This window comes from Cherax quadricarinatus, chromosome 80 (assembly GCF_038502225.1).
Source record: "Cherax quadricarinatus isolate ZL_2023a chromosome 80, ASM3850222v1, whole genome shotgun sequence".
NCBI classification, from domain to species: Eukaryota; Metazoa; Arthropoda; class Malacostraca; order Decapoda; family Parastacidae; genus Cherax; species Cherax quadricarinatus.
Window position 1 is genome coordinate 6,639,767 of NC_091371.1, and position 21,659 is coordinate 6,661,425.

The following is a 21,659-nucleotide window of genomic DNA, read 5'->3' on the forward strand; positions in this document are numbered from 1 at the left end:
GTGGTATGGTTTGTTTTGAAAGGTTTGTGTATTCAATAAGTCAATTTTCTTACTCTTTTTTTTTTTCAGTTTCATCTCTCCGTTGAAAGTCATACGTAACTGAGCATGCAAATAAATATATGGCAGTATTAAAAAAGCTTACCTATTTAATGACATGCTTGATGGTTTGACAAAGCTCATGGAGAGCGAAACGTTGCCACAATAAAATGTCACATTAGTTGCACTTGTGTCCTTTTACTTATCATATTGTCGGTAATTTTACCAGCATTATGACTTGTGTTGCTCACACGTCCTCTCTTCCCTTACTGCAGCTCGCCCGGCCTCGGTGGTGATCAGGCCACCGACGGAGCCGCTAGTGGAGGGTAGTCAGACGCGGCTGGAGTGTGTGGCTGCCGGGGCTTACCCTTCCGCGGTCATCGTGTGGGAGAAGACACTCGCAGGACGCTCTACGGTGCTGAAGGCAACGGTATGTGTTGCTGATTTCTTTCAACTCGATGCAAAGATGACACACGAAGCCAGAAGACGAGGTCACCAGTCCCTCAGCCTGGAGAAGAGTTCAGCTCCGTGGAGCTGAACTCTTCTCCAGTGCAACTCGTCTTCACTGTAACTAGTTTCTTGATCACAACTCTCTCATCCCTCGGTTTATTGCCTGACAAGAGTCCACCAATATTTTCCTTAAACCGGTTAACGCTGTCATCCACGCCCCGGAATAATGTATTCCAGCTCTAGTGTACTTGAACATTAAAATGGTATAAAATACCGACAGGTTGTTAGGTAAGACACACATGCAACAGTTAGGTATCTTTATTTCGAAACGTTTCGCCTACACAGTAGGCTTCTTCAGTCGAGTACAGAAAAGTTGATAGAAGCAGAAGATACTTGAAGACGATGTAATCAGTCCATCACCCTTAAAGTTTTGAGGTGGTCAGTCCCTCAGCCTGGAGAAAGATACCTAACTGTTGCATATGTGTCTTATCTAGTGTACTTGTTTGTCATTGAAATTATACCAGTTGTCAGTGAATGAAGCTGAAATTTCCCTGCAGTATTTTGTTTAGGAAATATACCAATTTCCAGAGACATTAATTTGTCGGCGTCGTCTTTGCAGAATGTTGTATATGATAAAGAACTTTGTGGTCTAATTAAATCTATAGTTTTTATGTATTTGTCTATCAACTCAACTTTTGTTTTTCCCACCGCTGGTTCCAACACAGGTATATAACGAGATTGTTCCTGTTATCTGGTATAATAACCCATTAATCATTCAGCGCAGCTCAGGGATTAACACACTGTCTCGCCTTCCTATCCCTGTTACAGATTTTTTTTGACTCGCGAAATCGTAATGACACGATTGTAAACAAATATACCACGGATGGGGATAGAACCCGCGATCAGAGAGTCTCAAAACTCCAGACCGTCGCGACGGTCTGGAGTTTTGAGACTCTAATCGCGAGTTCTATCCCCGTCTGTGGTATGATTTTTTTTTGTTAACTAACATCCAAGTCTTCAAGAAAATGAGTATTTTTAATTGTTGTAGTTTTTGTCTACGCTCTCCTTGTCGAAAATTGAACTACATTCGATTTTCAAAACAGTGAAGGGATTCCCATTCTCTAAACGTGCTGTTTCAACCTCTGTCCTTAAATTTTATCCATTTTTTTTTCTCCACAAATAAGTTAGTCATTCGTTCTCGTCCACCACTTGCATTACTCTCTCCTTTATCCAAGCCAATTTTTAATCTCTCCTTCTTCCTTTTGAGAATTCAGCCTGTCATCACAGTCTTTAGTTTCGCAGTTACTATAAGTTGTAACTTACACATTACAAGTGATAAGTAAAAAATAATATACGGGTCATTTATTCAGACATAAGCAACGTACTTATAACATTATAAGTGCATTTTCAACTATTTGCTGTTCCATTGGCTATATTTACTCCATGTTATGCAGGTTACTGCATTTTATGTGACGAGAAGTTTCAATGTAAGACAGATGTTCAATAATTCTATAAATGTCAGCATTTTGGAACGCTCTTGGACGAGTGGCGTCCTGGCGTCACGGTTAAAAGGGAAGTGCAGTGTGGGTGTGGCGTAATGAAGCCAGCACGGACCTAAGTACCTAAGGCCGTAGGATGGTTTTGGAGTCATCCTTATGCTCACCTGGCCCAGTAGTTTGAGTGGGGAGCCCGGTATGTTGTGCGAGATTCTGAAATAATAGAGCATTGAACAAGAAGCAAGGAGCGGACAAATAGAGAGGGGTTACGGCGGCCCGATGGTACTTAACGTAATATTTATATTTTATTCCGTCCTAACCTTAATGAACTAGTGGCGGTGTACATGTGTATTTTTTATGATGTGTTGAAAGTAAGTTGTGTGCTTTGTATAGTGTCGATATATATATATAATATATATATATATATATATATATATATATATATATATATATATATATATATATATATATATATGTCGTGCCGAATAGGCAGAACTTGCGATCTTGGCTTAAATAGCAACGCTCATCTTGCCATATAGGACAAGCGAAAATTTGTGTATGCAGTCATTTCGCCAAAATCATTCTGAACCTAACTAAAAAAATATATTTCACTGTGTTTGTTTAATATTAAATTACTGTAAACAAATCTAAAATATACATAGTTAGGTTAGGCTAAAATAAATTGTTCTTGTTATAATAAGGTTAGGTAAGTTTTCTAAGATTCTTTTGGTGCAAAATTAAAAAAAATTAACATTAATGAAAAAATTATATCTTTAAACGTATAAGAGAAAATTTCGGAAAGGACTTAATTTTAAATGAGTCCTTGCTGATTGACCAGTTTTACATATTCGGCACGATATATATATATATATATATATATGTTGATATATATATATATATATCAACAACACTGCGACTAGCCGAGGATTCGAAACCATGTCGTTTTGGCCCTGCCTCATGGTGAGCAAAAATCACATGACGCTCTAACGCACTGGACCACACCATCCTACAAGAATAAAGCACCCAGCAGAATATGTAAAATCGGTCAATTAGCGAAAACTCGTTTTAAATTAAGTCCTTTCAAAAATTTTCTCTTATACGTTTAAAGATATATTTTTTCCATTTATATTAATGTAAAAATTAATAATTTTGTACCAGAAGAACCTAGAAAAATTATCTAACCTTATTATAACAAGCACAATTTAATTTAGCCTAGTCCAACTAAATATATTTTAAATAAGTTTACAATAATTTAATAACCACACAGTGAAATATATTGTTTTCGTTAGGTTCAGAATGATTTTTGCGAAATTATTGCGTACACAAATTCTCGCTTGTTTTATTCGGCAAGAAGAGCGTTGCTGTTTAAGCCAAAATCACAAGTTTTGTGACGTTACAAATGTGGCACTTGGGTGATTTATTATTTTATAATTTGTATGTGCCCCTAGACAAAGTTTTACCCCCCCCCCCTTCCCCGAGACTCCAAACAATTTTCGTAACCCTCCCCAAAATGCTTATCACGAAGTAGCGATAATTTCAACAATGGGGAAGTGGATCAGAATTCTTCCTCCGTAAGCCATGCGTGTTGTAAGAGGCGACTAAAATGCCAGGAGCAAGGGGCTAGTAACCCCTTCTCCTGTATATATTACTAAATGTAAAAAGAGAAACTTTCGTTTTTTCTTTTGGGCCACCCCGCCTCAGTGGGATACGGCCGATGTGTTGAGAGAGATCTATTATTAATTATAATCATGAGGAAGCGCTGAACCCGTAGGATTATACAGCGCCTGTGGGAGGGATGGAAGGTATTCAGGTTTAATTCAGGGACCTGGAGCACAGATCCAATTCCCTTAATCAAGAGCCCCTAACCAGCGTCAAGGAACTTCTTTTGAGGGGACAAAGGTATCTAACATGACCTAAACGAGGCTTATAAATAAAACCGGCCGTATCCCACCGAGGCAGGAAGACCTAAAAAGAAAAACGAAAGTTTTTCTTTCTAAATTTAGTATTTTTATAAGTATATATGTTATTGATATCGAGACAACAGTATGTTGCATTAAAACTTCCGGATGTGATTAGAATTCCTAATTACTTTATGTAATTTAGGATGAGGACAAGCTGTAAGGTTCTGAAATTCTTCCCTTACTATTGTCAACCTGCGTATTAATCACGACAGCTCTTCCCATAGCTTACTGGGCGTGTCATGTTAATAAACTATAGCTCTCAACCTGTTTTAAATCCAAACAATGAAATCAGGTTCCCCACATAGGTTACACAGCTACGAAATAGTGGGTCAGAGATTTGAAATTTTGCCACCGAAGTGGCTAGTTTATTGTGCATCTCATATCCATCCTGTGGACGGTAACGGGTCAAAAGACAGTCTATATCAACTGGTTTTTGGTCAGTGATATATACGTTTCCCTGGATATATCCTAATTGGATTATTCTATCTTTTGTGTTGAGTAAGAGAACGTATGTGCAACTGTAACATTTTATTGTGGCGATGTTTCGCTCTCCAGGAGCTTTGTCAAGCCGGCTTGACGAAGCCGTACATGACTAGTATACAATACCGACAACATGAAGAATTAGACACGTGCAATATCTAGATATCTGTATTATTGTATTGATAAAGCCACTGGATGGCGAAACCCAGATGTTGCACATGTCTAATTTATCATCTTGACAAAGACCCAATAAGGTGTCACATTAGTTGCACATGTGTCTTTTCACCTAGCATATTATCTGTAATTCTGCCTTCATTATATCTTTTACGTGTATGTGTAAATATGATCTTGTGTATGATGCTGGTTCCTGTTCACGTATGATTTTTGTTTTTGGCCCCTAAAACGTCAACTATTTACATTATAATTCATTCACATTAGAATACCTACGAGAAGACTCGATTTCCATAAAATTCCATCATCGTCAAAAAAAAATATTCTTTCTTCCAAAATAAATCATTTCAGTTATCCCTAAAAATATGCTTACACAATTTCTCCTCTTTTACAAAAATTTGAGATAATTAAAGGATTCATTACCAGCCGACACAGATATTGTTTCACAGTGTTAATTACGCTTTTTTTAATTGCTTTATTTTACAACCCGAATCTGGAAATGAAATACGATGACGGTGTTGTAGAGTACGAGGAGAGGAAATGAGAAAGAATAGGCAGACAAGAGAAAGTTTAATGAAAAGAGAAAGTACATATAATGGAAAGAAAGTAGGTAGTGTACTGAAAGTTGAAGAAAAGGAGGAAGTATAAGAAAACCAGGAAGTGTGAAGAACATGAAAGTATAAGGAAAATATTGGAGAATGCATGTGGAAAAAGCGAAGTGTGAGGAAAGGAAGTATAGGAAAAGTGAAAGTAAAGGACCAGTCATAGAGACACAAGCAGTGTCAACATCCGTCGTCCAAGAGCCTAAATCCTTGTACCGGCGGGTAGATAATGTTTCCCGAGTACACGTTAAAGATTCTCAAGAGGGAACCAGACTTCTACTTGACCAGTGCTAGATCAATCAGGTTGCGATGGCTACGTAGGTCTGTGGGTCGCTAGCAGCTACAGCCTGGTTGACGAGGTAAATATTGGAGCCTGGACTCAAGCTAGGTGAGGTGCACCTCTCGAAACATGTCACAGGCATGTTGTATACTGTATATTAGGTATAAAGAAGGTAATTGTAGGTATGAGTAATATAGTGGGATGTGAAAACGGGATAAGTAAGCGAACTTGATAGTGTTAATGTGGACGAGATTATATATATATATTTATTTTTATTTTTTTTATTATCACACTGGCCGATTCCCACCAAGGCAGGGTGGCCCGAAAAAGAAAAACTTTCACCATCATTCACTCCATCACTGTCTTGCCAGAAGGGTGCTTTACACTACAGTTTTTAAACTGCAACATTAACACCCCTCCTTCAGAGTGCAGGCACTGTACTTCCCATCTCCAGGACTCAAGTCCGGCCTGCCGGTTTCCCTGAACCCCTTCATAAATGTTACTTTGCTCACACTCCAACAGCACGTCAAGTATTAAAAACCATTCGTCTCCATTCACTCCTATCAAACACGCTCATGCATGCCTCCTGGAAGTCCAAGCCCCTCGCACACAAAACCTCCTTTACCCCCTCCCTCCAACCTTTCCTAGGCCGACCCCTACCCCGCCTTCCTTCCACTACAGACTGATACACTCTTGAAGTCATTCTGTTTCGCTCCATTCTCTCTACATGTCCGAACCACCTCAACAACCCTTCCTCAGCCCTCTGGACAACAGTTTTGGTAATCCCGCACCTCCTCCTAACTTCCAAACTACGAATTCTCTGCATTATATTCACACCACACATTGCCCTCAGACATGACATCTCCACTGCCTCCAGCCTTCTCCTCGCTGCAACATTCATCACCCACGCTTCACACCCATATAAGAGCGTTGGTAAAACTATACTCTCATACATTCCCCTCTTTGCCTCCAAGGACAAAGTTCTTTGTCTCCACAGACTCCTAACTGCACCACTCACTCTTTTTCCCTCATCAATTCTATGATTCACCTCATCTTTCATAGACCCATCCGCTGACACGTCCACTCCCAAATATCTGAATACGTTCACCTCCTCCATACTCTCTCCCTCCAATCTGATATTCAATCTTTCATCACCTAATCTTTTTGTTATCCTCATAACCTTACTCTTTCCTGTATTCACCTTTAATTTTCTTCTTTTGCACACCCTACCAAATTCATCCACCAATCTCTGCAACTTCTCTTCAGAATCTCCCAAGAGCACAGTGTCATCAGCAAAGAGCAGCTGTGACAACTCCCACTTTGTGTGTGATTCTTTATCTTTTAACTCCACGCCTCTTGCCAAAACCCTCGCATTTACTTCTTTTACAACCCCATCTATAAATATATTAAACAACCACGGTGACATCACACATCCTTGTCTAAGGCCTACTTTTACTGGGAAAAAATTTCCCTCTTTCCTACATACTCTAACTTGAGCCTCACTATCCTCGTAAAAACTCTTCACTGCTTTCAGTAACCTACCTCCTACACCATACACTTGCAACATCTGCCACATTGCCCCCCTATCCACCCTGTCATACGCCTTTTCCAAATCCATAAATGCCACAAAGACCTCTTTAGCCTTATCTAAATACTGTTCACTTATATGTTTCACTGTAAACACCTGGTCCACACACCCCCTACCTTTCCTAAAGCCTCCTTGTTCATCTGCTATCCTATTCTCCGTCTTACTCTTAATTCTTTCAATTTTAACTCTACCATACCATATATATATATATATATATATATATATATATATATATATATATATATATATATATATATATATATATATATATATATATATATATATATGAACACTGATCTCTGGCTGAAGGAGACTCGAACCTACGAACCTTGGAACAAGGTACGCAGTGCTATACCATTCTCACCACACTGGACCAATACCTTGGAGTCCAGCTTGCTCTGTAAGCCTTCTCCCTGAAAGCTGGCTGCCTTGGATCAAAGTCTAGCTCAAGCTGGACTCCAAGGTATTGGTCCAGTGTGGTGAGAATGGTATAGCACTGTGTACCTTGTTCCAAGGTTCGTAGGTTCGAGTCTCCTTCAGCCAGAGATCAGTGTTTGTGTATATTTCGCCTGCTCTTGCGAATTCCTTGCATATATATATATATATACTATAAATATATATATATATATATATATATATATATATATATATATATATATAATATAAATGTCGTGCCGAATAGGTAAAATTGGTCAATTAGGAAGGGCTCATTTAAAATTAAGTCCTTTCTAAAATTTTCTCTTATACGTTTAAAGATATATTTTTTCATTTGTGTTAATGTAAAAATTAATAGGTTTTTACCAAAAGAACCTTGGAAAACTTATCTAACCTTATTATAACAACTAAATATATTTTAGATAAGTTTACAATAATTTAATAATAAACAAACACAAAGAAATGTATTTTTTTGTTAGGTTTAAAATTATTTTTGCGAAATTATTGCATATACAAATTTTCGCTTGCCTTATTCGGCAAGAAGAGCGTTACAATTTAAGAAAAAAATCGTAAGTTTTACCTATTCATCTACAACTTGTCGGTGTCATCGTACCACTTAGTGTTGCTAATCTCGCCTTCCTTTAGAATTCGAGACACCAGGCGAGCCTCGTGAAGCAGCCATCTGTACGCCTCCAACAATTTATTACACTCACGATATGGAGAAATATACATTTCACAAACCTACATTTTTCATCTTTTTAAAAGCCAGAAAATGTAAATTAAAACTGGGCATATCGGTTCGTTCTGGACCATTAAGTTGCACGATTTCTAGGCCAGATATCTTTAGTAAGCAACCGGGAAGCCCTTCTCTACGTACCTTTCTGCCTCTAGCGAGGTACCGGGGATCAGAATTAGTGTAACTTATATTGAAAGAGGAATTTCTGACGTTATGGTTCGTGCAGCACCTAGGGGATGGGAGGCAATTAGGTTCTATTGAAGAAACGGGAGGATAGATTCCAGTCCGTGGATCAAAAGCCCCTCAACAGCATCAACGAATCTCTTTGAGGGGTCTGAAGGCCATAAACAAACATTATCAGAAATCGATACACAAATTCCTTATACCAAAAGATGGCGCTTAGTGCGCATCTTGCACACCATAATATCAGAGCCCGTCCATGCACACCCACCATCACAGTCCTCCATGCACAACTATATCACAAGCCTTCATATACACTTGTTTTATATATATATATATATATATATATATATATATATATATATATATATATATATATATATACACGTATGTTATTAAAAGCACAATATGCAGTTTATGGCATTTTATTGAGAACAAGTTACGCCCACCAGGAACTGTCACTGCTCACAGACTCCCAAGTGGACGAAACGTCTCAAAATTCCATGAACCACAAAGTGTAAGACATTAAATGTTAGTATAGTGTATCACTGACATACACACCGCCTCATGCACCTTCATACACTGCCTCAGAGTGTATCACTGACATACACACCGCCTCATTCACCTTCATACACTGCCTCAGAGTGTATCACTGACATACACACCGCCTCATTCACCTTCAAACACTGCCTCAGAGTGTATCACTGACACACCGCCTCATGCACCTTCATACACTGCCTCAGAGTTTACATCTTAAAAACACACTTTCCTTCCTGTGTTTCTTCCAGATGACTAAGATTGTAATCAGCTCGAAAAATATACATTTCACTGGTGCATTAATTTGAAAATTTAATTTCTTCCTATTTAAACGTTTATTCTGTTCCCCTTCTATAATTGATCTGACAATGTAGAATATAAGCCTTCAAGGTAAATTGTTTGGGGGAGCGCTAAACTTTTTGGATTAATATAACGCCTATGAGAATGGAGGTTTTATCCAGTTCCTTGGATCATGAGGCTCCTTACCGGCATTAATGCGCCTCCCTCGGGGGTATAAAGTGATCGGAAAAAAATGATCAAAAAATGGTAACATGGAAATGTAAAAATTTTTAAGCATTTTGTAGTGAAGTGATATATATATTATATATATAATATATATATATATATATATATATATATATATATATATATATATATATATATATATATATATATATATATATATATATATATATATATATATATATATATATATATATATATATATATATATATATATTATATATATATATATATTATATATTATATATATATATATTTTTTTTTTCAACAGGTCGGCCGTCTCCCATATATATATATATATATATATATATATATATATATATATATATATATATATAATATATTATGTATATATATATATATATATATATTATATATATATATAATATATACATATAATATATATATATATAATATATATACATAATTATATATATTATGTATATATATTATATATATATATTATGTATATATATTATATATATATATATTATGTATATATATTATATATATATATATTATGTATATATTATATATATTATTTATATATATATATATATTATATATATATATTATATATATTTTTTTTTTTTTTTTTAAGAAATATATAGGGAAGTACCACCTCTATAGCTGGAATGGGGACCCTCATCCTCAGAGAAGACAATAAACGTACCTCAGAGAAAACTCAAGGTTCTCCCCGGAGCTGTTTGAATATTTTCTTCTCCTACCACCCCCTATATATGTTTTATTCTATGTGAACATTTATTAATAAACAAAATACATTTACAGAAAAAAACATAAACATGAATACAATGGCACAATGTATCAAAGATGATGAATTTCCTCCAGCTCCTCCGAGGCTGGACGTGAGCCAAGTATGCAGCAAGCATTTCCCCTCTGGATGGCGACGCTGAGGCGCTGGAACATGAAAGTGGCTGCCCTTGGGTCCCTGGTGGTGTCGATGAGTCTGGAACCCAATTCTTTAAGGAAACGTGTGGCATTTTTTTCCCCATGATCCCAAGGTCTCTGATCCCACTGGGACAAATTGATACTGTTGGCTAATGTCCCTGTACTTGCTGATCTTGTACTCCTCCCTGTGGTCAGCAGCTCCTCCCTGTCGCCCCACACTGTGATGGATATAGGTGTCAGCCAGTGTGGACACACAGGTATAGTCCCATGCTAAGAGCTTGCCATTCTTCCAAGGATAGATGGTGATCCCGTCGGGGCGGTTTGCTGGGTTGTGGGTATTGTTTGCTGCAAGTGATCGTGGCTCCCTCTCGGCAGGGCATCCAGCTGTAGCAAGGGTTCTCTTAATGATGTCGTTGACCTCATTGTGTCTTGCATGCCAGCCCTTGGTTTTGGAACAGTTAAGACCATGTAGACCGTATTGGTCTGCTTGCACTTCGCCGCAAATACACATATATTCTGTGTGAATTGGGGCAGCAAGGCGCAGAGCCACTGCAATACGGAGGGTCTTAGGGTCGAGTCGCGTTCCCATTGCCGATATGGGAACTGTTTGGAGGAAGTCCCCGGAGTGAGGTGCACTCACAGCCTGGAGACGGGCAATCTCCCTATCTGATGCTGCAGCCCTGAGCATGTTGGCAAGCACCTTTTCAGCAATTGGGCTATCCCAGCTTGACTGTTTGTGAGCCAGTGCTGCACTAGGGTTTGGTGCTGGAGCAGCAAGAGTCTCCCATTCGGTGATGGCACTGACATAGCTAGGGTCTTCTATTCCTGCTGAGTCACTGAGGGTGTCAGGAAGAATTTGTCTTATCAACTCGTTTGATGCAATGGAAGAGGATAGGAAAGCTGGTAGAGCAATCTGGGAGGATCTGCGTACTCCTAGCCCTCCAAGCCTGACCGGAAGTGAGGCTTGCAACCACTGTCCATCGTCAAGGGAAAGATTCAATACACTCTCTAGCATGGCCTTCAGGAGAGAGTCATATTCCTTGAGTTTTGGACTGCTGAAGGCTGGGGAGCATCTCAGAAAATAGGTAAGTTTTGGGGTTGACAGGCACCTGGTGAGTAGGTAGAAGGCATCGTGTGTGTCAATGTCTTTCATCCTGCTTTCCATCGTCCGGAGGTCTGAGACTTTTTTTCCTAGGACCAGATCGATGGCATTGGACCCAAGAGGAGCACCGAGGAGAGTGCTATTGGCTGGATCAATGGCTCGTGCTCCTGGTAAAACGGTACTAATATTCTGGATCAACTGTTGATTGGTAGAAACTATTTCACATTTGGTGGGGTTTAAAGAAAGGCCCAGGCTTTCTCCCATGTCTTTTAATTTTACTGATGTCCTCCAGGAGAGATTCTGTTGTGCCAGCCAGGGTACCGTCGTCCAGGAACCAGATATTGAGCTCGCTGGAGAGTGCCTCCGTGACTTCCTTGATGACCAAACAAAATAGAAAGGGGGCGAGAGGGTCCCCCTGTTGCACGCCCTCACACGAGTCAATTTCATGGTCCCCAAACAATAGTTTGGAAGTCACACTATAACACGATTCTATGAAGGGATAAAGGGAAGGGAAGTTTCTATAAACTGCTTGGAGAGCAGCATCCCTTCTGACTGAGTTGAAAGCATTGGCAAAGTCCAATTTGACCAAGGCTTTTTCATAGGACATGTTTTTGATATATACTCGTGCTGCGTGGGCAGCTGCTTCACAGCCCTGTTGAACGCCGAAACCGAGCTGAGTTGGTTTCAGCATTGCAGCAGCCTCTTGACTCACCCTTCTTACTGCAGCCTTGGCGACTAGGCGCCGAAGGGTGTTACCCACTGCAATGGGCCTGATTCCGCCATCCTTTTTCCGGAGGGCACACAATGAGGCACCAAAGAAAAAGGGTCTGATGGCCTCTGGGACACCGCCAGCCAGGCACAGGTTGGAAAATTTGGTGAGTTCAGACAGCAGCCTCTCTGAAACCTCACCAAGTGCTGGATTGAGTATTTGTTTTAAGTGTTGAGGCCTTAAACCGGTGAAACCTCCTGCTGAACCCTGTGGAAATGACATAGCAGCTTTATACACATCAGCATCCTGTAAGGTTAGATGTTCTTCGCCTGCTGCAATGTCAGGGAGGTCAATGTTGGTACTGGGAGCCCTGGGTGGATGTTTGTCCTTCAGAGCTTGCGCCGTGCTGACGTCCTTGGGAGCGATGGTATCCTCACTGGTTATAAGTCTCAAAGCTCCAATAGTATTACCCTCTTCTATTTTTTTGCTAATTTGGGCTCTGATTTTTGAGGTGTCGGGTGTCTTGTTGGCATTTGCCCGGCGGGTGTTTGTCGCCCTAGGGGGGAGACGGACGAGGTTGTCATCCCTTGGGAATGCATTTATTGCCCTAATAACATGTGTTGCTAGTGACTTGTCCCTCCTTGGTGGGACAGCCAAACAGGCATTGCCAAAAAGCAGCAAGTTGTGCCAGGATCTGTTGTTTGAAGGAGCATCGTTGACTTTCTTCAGGTCAGTGAATTTGCTAGCAGCTTGAGGGCGAGCTGCTTTGGGGATGTGTGTCAGAGTCCTGGTGGATGTTAATTTGATTGCAGATTTGAGGTCCTCTGTAGAGGTGAAGTCACGGTAGCTGTCAGCCCTGTCTGCTGGGGGAGGCTGTTGGTTGTTCTCATTTGGAGCTCTCCTGGAGCCTAGACATCTATTGTGTGCACGGATGTTGCCAGATGTGGGATTGAGTGCACATTCCCTGTGGCACACCCGGCAGATGCCTCGTGAACGACAGCTTTGGCTCTGTCGTGAAGATTCCTGGGAACCCGCGACTACTTGTGACATTGCTGATATCGTGGGGGTGGGAGGGCGCCAGCTGTGGGGTGACGGGTGAAGGGCAGCATGGATGCATGGGGGATGAGGGTGGGGGAGTAGCGAGCTGCGGAACTTGTAATTGGTGGGGCACTAAACGGCAACACCCTTGGTCAGGAAGTCAGTGGGCCTTGGCTGGGATTAGGGGAGGGGATCTGGGAGGCGGGAGGGAGTGGCCCTGTGTGTTCGCTCAAGTCGCACATCACTGACTAACTTTTGCTAATTGTTATACACTTATTGTTCCATTTAGAAAAAACCCCTCGCCATTTGGCACACTAATCACCATGCTCACACTATTAACCGAGGTGTTCTGTTCACCATCCAATGACCGTGTCGTGGGCGGCCACTTCCTTCCCCAACCCACGACCCCGGCCGATCACAGATGTAAACAAAACCTCCTCCACACCTCCACTGCCAGGATCCCCTCACCACCGCTACTTCCCAAATCCCAACATGCACACTGCACTTTCACTGATACAGAAGCAATGGTCCGATGTAGAGGTTTGTCACACACACACACACACACACATATATATATATATATATATATATATATATATATATATATATATATATATATATATATATATATATATATATATATATATATATATTATATGTATATATATGTTCCGAATAGGTAAAATTGGTTAATTCGCAAGAGCTCATTTAAAATTAAGTACCAAAACAACCTCAGAGAACTTGCCTAACCTTATTATAACAAGGGCAGTTTAATTTAGCCTAATCCAACTAAATATATTTTAGATAAGTTTACAATAATTTAATAATAAACAAAAAAAATGAAATATATATCTTTTTTCGTTAGATTCAGAATGATTTTTGTGAAATTATTGCATACACAAATTGCATTTAAGAAGTGTTGTCGTAACTCAGCTCATTCTAGAGCCAAGCTTTAATTAAGATACACTACCATCACCTCAGGATGCCACCCACAACAGTAGAGTAAGACAGAGGTACTTTACTGCTAGATAAACACTGATTAGCAAGTGTACGGAGGCTTGTTCAGCCTTTTATTTACTGAACAGGCTTTAGTATACCAGCAATGGGCAGCCACCCTAGTGTAAAAGTTACATAGTGGAAGCCAAAGTTAGTTATGTGTCCCCGGTCATATTCCATCACGCAGGATGGGTTGCTTGTACGAGATAATGAAATGTGTCAACCTGAGCTGGGAGAATTCATTAGGGAGATATCGTCTTGTATTTCACTACGGGTTCACTGGCTATAAAGACTGAGGTGTAGTTACTATTACTTGGGACCCCTGAAGGGAGGCTCCATGATGCCGATGAGAGGCTCTTGTTGCAAGGATTTAACCTGGCATCCACTTCGTTAGTCGAACCTAGCCACCTCCCATTTTACCCCCAGACACTGACCTGAGGGACTTGACCCTAAATGTATTATTTTTATTTTGAAACGCCTGTCACACCCTCACTTAAATATATCAGTTAAATAAAATAACATATACTCGAAATATTAAGCATAACAGAAACAGTTTCAGATATTACAGAAACCAAGATACAATTTATTATACGAAGCCTGAAGAACAGTTCTGTTGTAAAACAATGCAAAATTAGACAGCGAGTCGAGTCGTACCTTGAAGATTCCTTCGCCTCTTAGTTTTTGAAACGCCGGAATTAAAATGACATCCTGAGAAGTCCTTTAAAGTGCTTATTAATTACCTTTGAAGTCCTGGAAACTCCTGGGAAATTAGATAGTAGCTACTTCAACAAGCTTGACATCTCGGTCGACATTTTATTTCGAAAGGTCGCGTTGCCTGTTCTGCCACCCTACCCCCCCAGCTCGTCCTGCAAACCCCCTCCCCCCAGCTCGTTTTGCCTCCCACAGCTCGTAATGCCACCCCTCCCCGCTTATACAGCTACCCTCATAACCGCGTCCTGCTATCCTGCCACCCGACCTGCTGCTGCCCCCCAGATCTTCCTGCCGCCCTCCACCTCGTCCTGCCACCTCCCCCATCCCCCACACATCGTCCTGTCATTCTCTAGTTCATCCTGCTATCCTTCCACCCGACCTGCTGCCCATCTAAGAATATCAGAAAACACAGCCAAGTTGAGGTCGCTGCACCAGATTAGGTTAGGTTTGTCAGGAAACAGGACGAGTGTTTTCTAACGCTGGTCTTAGTTATAATAGTGACCCGCCACTGTAGCTTTTGGTTATCTAGCTGAGGCCTTCCGCTGGGTTACCCGTCCACCCCTTTAAAAATCATGGTTATGATTATAGCCATTAGGAATTCCACTGCAAATTTTGCGACATAAAAGTCAGTGCTTAAGTATATAATTTTCAATGGTCGTTGTAGTGTATTTATACTGTACAGTGGTCGCTATACTGTACAGTGGCTGTTATACTGTATTTGTAGATAGTTTCTAGGGGCTAGTGACCATGACAGCTGTGCTCCCTTCAAGGGTTGGTGATCCTAAGAATTGGAACTTTACTGCCTTGCATTCCCCACGCAATGAGTGACCCTTACGGGTTTAGCTTTTCCTACATAAAATAATAACATTGATAAAGCGCCACACGGAGCGAAATACGACATGAGAAAGTTCTGCTTAGAGAAAAACGTCATAAAGCTATACATGGAGCGAAATATTACTTGGTAAAGCCCTACGCAGCGAAACGTCACGATAAAAGCATTTGATCCGGTGATTAAATTTATCTGTCGACTTATGTTCATGTGAAACACTAAATCTGTAAGGGTTGCACATCGTCTGGGGAGAATGTGTGTGTGTGTGTGTACTCGCCTAATTGTAGTTGCAGGGGTCGAGACTCAACTCCTGGCCCCGCCTCTTCACTGAACGCTACTAGGTCCTCTCTCTCCCTGCTCCATGAGCTTTATCATACCTCGTCTTAAAGGTATATATGGTTCCTGCCTCCACTACAATGCTCGCCAGGCTGTTCCGTGCGTGTGTGTGTGTGTGCGCGTGTGCGTGTGCGTGTGTGTGTGTGTGTGTGTGTGTGTGTGTGTGTGTGTGTGTGTGTGTGTGTGTGTGTGTGTGTGTGTGTGGTGTGCGTGTGTGCGCGTGTGTGTGTTCATGGAGACGTGATAGTTGACAATGGCCAAACAAAAAATTCCATTATTTTCTTACATTTTTTGCGTAACCCGTTTTTAATTGAAATTGTATCGCCTATACCAATTTTTAGGTAAATTTCTTCAGATCTGTTACAAAAACACTCGATCGACACACGAGTGTTAATTACAGACTTAAATAACAAAGACTGAATGCTTTTAAAGATGGAAAGAACTTTTCTTCTGAAGCAAATTTTTGTCTGGTTAACTGAAACTTTCTCTCCCATGGTCTGATTAACTGAAACTTTCTCTCCCATGGTCTGGTTAACAAACTTTCTCTCCCATGGTCTGGTTAACTGAAACTTTCTCTCCCATAGTCTGGTTAACAAACTTTCTCTCCCATAGTTTGGTTAACAAACTTTCTCCCATAGTCTGGTTAACAAACTTTCTCTCCCATAGTTTGGTTAACAAACTTTCTCTCCCATAGTCTGGTTAACTGAAACTTTCTCTCCCATAATCTGGTTAACTGAAACTTTCTCTCCCATAGTCTGGTTAACTGAAACTTTCTCTCCCATAGTCTGGTTAACAAACTTTCACTCCCATAGTTTGGTTAACAAACTTTCTCTCCCATAATCTGGTTAACTGAAACTTTCTCTCCCATAGTCTGGTTAACTGAAACTTTCTCTCCCATAGTCTGGTTAACTGAAACTTTCTCTCCCATAGGTTGGTTAACAAACTTTTTCTCCCATAGGTTGGTTAACAAACTTTCTCTCCCATAGTCTGGTTAACTGAAACTTTCTCTCCCATAGTCTGGTTAACTGAAACTTTCTCTCCCATAGTCTGGTTAACTGAAACTTTCTCTCCCATAGTCTGGTTAACTGAAACTTTCTCTCCCATAGTCTGGTTAACTAAAGCGGTCTCTCCCAAGCACTGAAGACAAGACACTACCAGTATAGGTCTGCTTGAACTACAAGTACTGAAGACGATCATACAGCAGTCCTACTTTCAGTAGTTCTACACTTGTAACTAGATTCAGTAGTTACAAGTGTATGTAGGATTACTGTATGTAGGACTACATACAGTAAGTTTATACCTGTAACTATAATCATTGAAAACGGTCATACAGTTTTACAACTGTAACTACAAACATTATATATCATACAGCAGTCCAGCATACAGTAGTTGTACACTTGTAACTACAGTCAGTGAAGACAGGACACCACGATCATAGGTCTGCCCCTGTAACTTTAAACTGATAATTCTACGCTTGATAAATGGTATTCCTTACGCTAGGCTTAATTCCGCTCTCATCAACATTGTTGCTCAGACTCGACACTGAACTCTAGCCTCGTAAACCCTTCAATGAAAGCTATTGCAACAACTGTACTTATTTCCTGAACACATATAGTGTTAAATTGATTCTGGGAGAACGTAGTTACCCTCTTAATGGCAGCTTAACGACTGTTTTGATGACGTGGATTATTAGACTCACGCTGGAACAGCCTATGCTCGGAGAAGATATTTTTCCTCTGTAAACACACTGATTTATTTGAATTAAAGGGTTATTGAGTGCCTTGGGGGATATGAGGTATTCAGGATGGATTCAAGGTGAGGATAAGTCTGGCTACATGGATCAAGAGCCCTGCACCGGCATCAAGGGTGCCGTAGCATTTAAATTCCTTTGCCCTTGAACAATAATAGAAAAAGCAATTGAAGACCAAGACATTTTGCACCTTAGCACTGCAACATACCATGACCCATACAGGTTTAGGGTTTGTGTAGAGCTTTCTCAAGTAATGACTGATAAAGCTCTACACAGAGCGAAATATTATCACAAAAGCCTCTTCAGCAACTTGCGTTCGTCTTTATACTTACAGTTCTCCCTTTTATTCATTGCAATACAAATCTGGAGGGAAGCAAGGAAGCATCTCGGAAACTTTCCCCAGGCTGAGGGACTGACCACCTTAAAACTACCACTACAAGGTTGTTGGATTGATCATATCTATGCCCCTCCACAGCTTCTGTTCTCTCCATATTTTGTCATCTCTGTATTCGACTGAAGAAACCTTCCGTGTAGGCAAAACGTTTCGTAAGTAAAAATGTATAACTTGTACAGTGTTACTCGATTACTGAAATGGCACTGGAGGGGAGAGGACAGTGAACAGCAGAGCAGTAATTACCTAATTTAAGTACAAGTCTTGGTAATGGATAATGAATAATGGTCACTGGATTCAAGGTAAAATGCCTTAAACCTCATTGTCTAATTTACATGCAAATGTAGGAATACAACTGAGGTGTGAGAGGCAGATAGTGACTTGATGTGAACATGGGTTCGAAAATGGCGTTAGGTATCCCTTTGAGGTGGGTGAGGGAGTTCGTCTGCTGTGACTGACGAACCTCTGTTACATAAAGCAAACTGCGCATCAATCTTTAATTGGGACAACGTTTCGTTCTTTGTAGAGTTGTGCAGAGCTATAACCTTTGTGGAGTTATTTCTGAATGTATTAATAATAATAAGTAGAGATGCGTAAGGCCCCCCCCCCACACACACACAGTGAACACTGTCTTCACTCTGCTCTCATACCACAGATCCCATTACTCTGAACTAGAAGTTTCAAGTGGACAGGGCCCCTCATTCACAGGCTCCTCAGTACACACCGCCCTCCTGACCTGACAAGCCGGGAAAATGGACGTGGATATATTCACTTAAGACACCTTTATTGAAAGCATTTCAGTGCTTGCACCTTGATAACTTCAAATACATGGCCCTAGTACTGAAATGGTTCCATACAGATGTTGTAAGTGAACGCCTTCGTGGCTATTTCTTTGCTGGCAAACATTTGCCTTTTTTTTTTAACCGATTTGTTCGGGTTCGCACCTCGTCACCTGCTCTCCCGACTGTATACCTCCGCTTACCTTGAATTCTTTATACACTTAAAAATTTTAAATACCCGACTATATATAACTGCTTACCATGTATATATATTCTCTATAAAAGTAAAAAAAACAAAAGCTTGATCTCCAAGCGAAACTTAACAGTTAAGGTTCCCATTATGATACGTTTGAATCAGTTTTTTTTTTTTCGTGTTACCTCTTCCTTGATATCTAACAAAGAACTCTGAACAAGTGTTTTAAGTTGGATAAATTCAGCTTTTGAAGGAACATAGAAAAGGTTTAGTTTAGCTGTACAGTTGTAGACGAGTAAAATAATCTGCTAAAATCATAGTAACTGTACAAATAGGCTGGACAAATATAAGAGTGAGAAGGCTTGTGTTTGAGAAGGACCTACCTAGCCCGGACTAGGAAGCAGACTGCAATGAATTATGCTCCTCCGAATTTCTTTTTAGCAATTCAGTCAATACCATGAGAGGATGAGAGACTGATTATTTTTCTCATTAAATCATCCTTCTTATGCATTATTATTATTAATGCATAATTAATAAGCAGGCTGATTTAATGAGAAAAATAATATTATTCATTTTAAAGCGCTAACCCTGTAAGCAGGAATTAGCATAAATAATACAAATATCACAAAATATTCATCGTTAGCATATCCCTGTCCTCAGGTGGGACTCTACTCCGGGAACTCTGTACTAACACTGCCCCTCAAGGGAGGTTCCTTGACGCTGGTGAGGGGCTCTTGATCTAGAGAATTGGATCTGTGCTCCAGTTCCCTGAATTGAGTCTGAATACCTTCCATCCCCCCCCCACATGCGCTGTACAATCCTGCGGATTTAGCTCCCCCCCCCCCCATGATTATAATATACTAACACTGACATACAAAATACCACAAGGTGAAGCAGGGTACTTTGGAGCAAACGTTTGTTTAGGTAACATCCCAGAAGCCCTATAAATAAAGAGAACTGCAGGTATAAGACAACAGAGCGGTGGTAAAAATCTACAGACCAGAAGCACCAAAATCACACATTGTAAAAATCTTTGAGCAGGTGCTAGGTGAGGCGAGAACTTTACAACCTAACATGTCTTTAGACTTGAGAGCAATAAGAGCACGCCGTAACTCAGTGGTAAAATGCTTGGTTTATAATTGTATGTACAAAGAACTGATACAATAGACAGACACAAAAGTAATAGAGAACACTGTAATAATGTTTCCTTCACACAATCTTTATCAAGCTAATTATCGTAGAAAACATAAGCATACATATATATTTATATAAAACTTATTTAAAAATCAGGGTAACATAATTACCCCCACCTATTACGTTAGGTTTTTTTTTTTTAATTTGGCTGCCGATATATATATATATAATATAATTATATATATATATATATATATATAAATATATATATATATATATATATATATATATATATAATATAGGTCGTGCAGAACATGTAAAAACTGGTCAATTAGCAAGAACTCGTTTAAAATGAAGTCCTAAAATTTTCTATTATACGTTCAAAGACATTTTTTTTTCATTTATATTAATGTAAAAATTAATAATTTTGTATTAAAACCTTAGAAAACTAACCTAACCTTGTTATAACAAGCGCAATTTATTTTAGCCAAATTCAAAACTAAATATATTTTAGATAAGTTTACAATTTAATAATAATAAACAATGAAATATATATTTTTTCGTTAGATTCAGAACGATTTTTGCGAAATTATTTCATACACAAATTTTCGCTTGCCTTATTCGGCAAGAAGAGCGTTGCTATTTAGGCCAAAATAGCAAGTTTTACCTATTCAGCACGACATATATATGGACAGCGAGGTTAAAAAAACTATTATAGGTGAGGGTAATTATGTTATCCTGATTTCAGTGGAGGAAGGAATGTACCAGAGATTAGTCTAATTGAAAGCTGACCTCCTTTCGGGGACAATGGTGTCGGTGGCGGCCATCAAGGCAGATTCCAGACATTTTCTCCAGTATTTTTCACTTTCCTTGATGAACAGTTTAATCTTGAACCATTTCCTAATCGGAGTATGATTATCAAGGTTCATGACACAAGAATTATTATACTGATGCTAATTTGTTTCCTTGCTCGTAGAGGTTTCCCAATGTAGATCTTACTACGCACCATGCAGGAAATTACGTAGAAGCAGCTTTCACTGTGTCCTGGCAGATATTGTAGGTTGTGGCTACTTCACTGATCTTGGTGGAAAAAATGACACCTATATTGTTGCTTTTGGAAAATAGCACCTATATTGTTGCTTTTGGAAAGTAGCACCTATATTGTTGCTTTTGGAAAGTAGCACCTATATTGTTGCTTTTGGAAAGTAGCACCTATATTGTTGCTTTTGGAAAGTAGCACCTATATTGTTGCTTTTGGAAAGTAGCACCTATATTGTTGCTTTTGGAAAGTAGCACCTATATTGTTGC

At 39.7% G+C, this 21,659-nt stretch overlaps 1 protein-coding gene across 4 annotated transcripts in view; it reads left to right on the top strand.

Annotated features, from left to right (window-relative positions):
- LOC128702415 (roundabout homolog 3-like) overlaps positions 1–21,659 on the top strand; it is a 1,608,794-nt gene that overhangs the window by 1,426,775 nt on the left and 160,360 nt on the right. For all 4 annotated transcript variants that reach the window (XM_070102079.1, XM_070102082.1, XM_070102081.1 and 1 more), the window contains exon 7: positions 312–466. In XM_070102079.1, the coding sequence (XP_069958180.1) occupies positions 312–466 (155 nt within the window). The remainder of the gene's footprint in view (positions 1–311; positions 467–21,659) is intronic.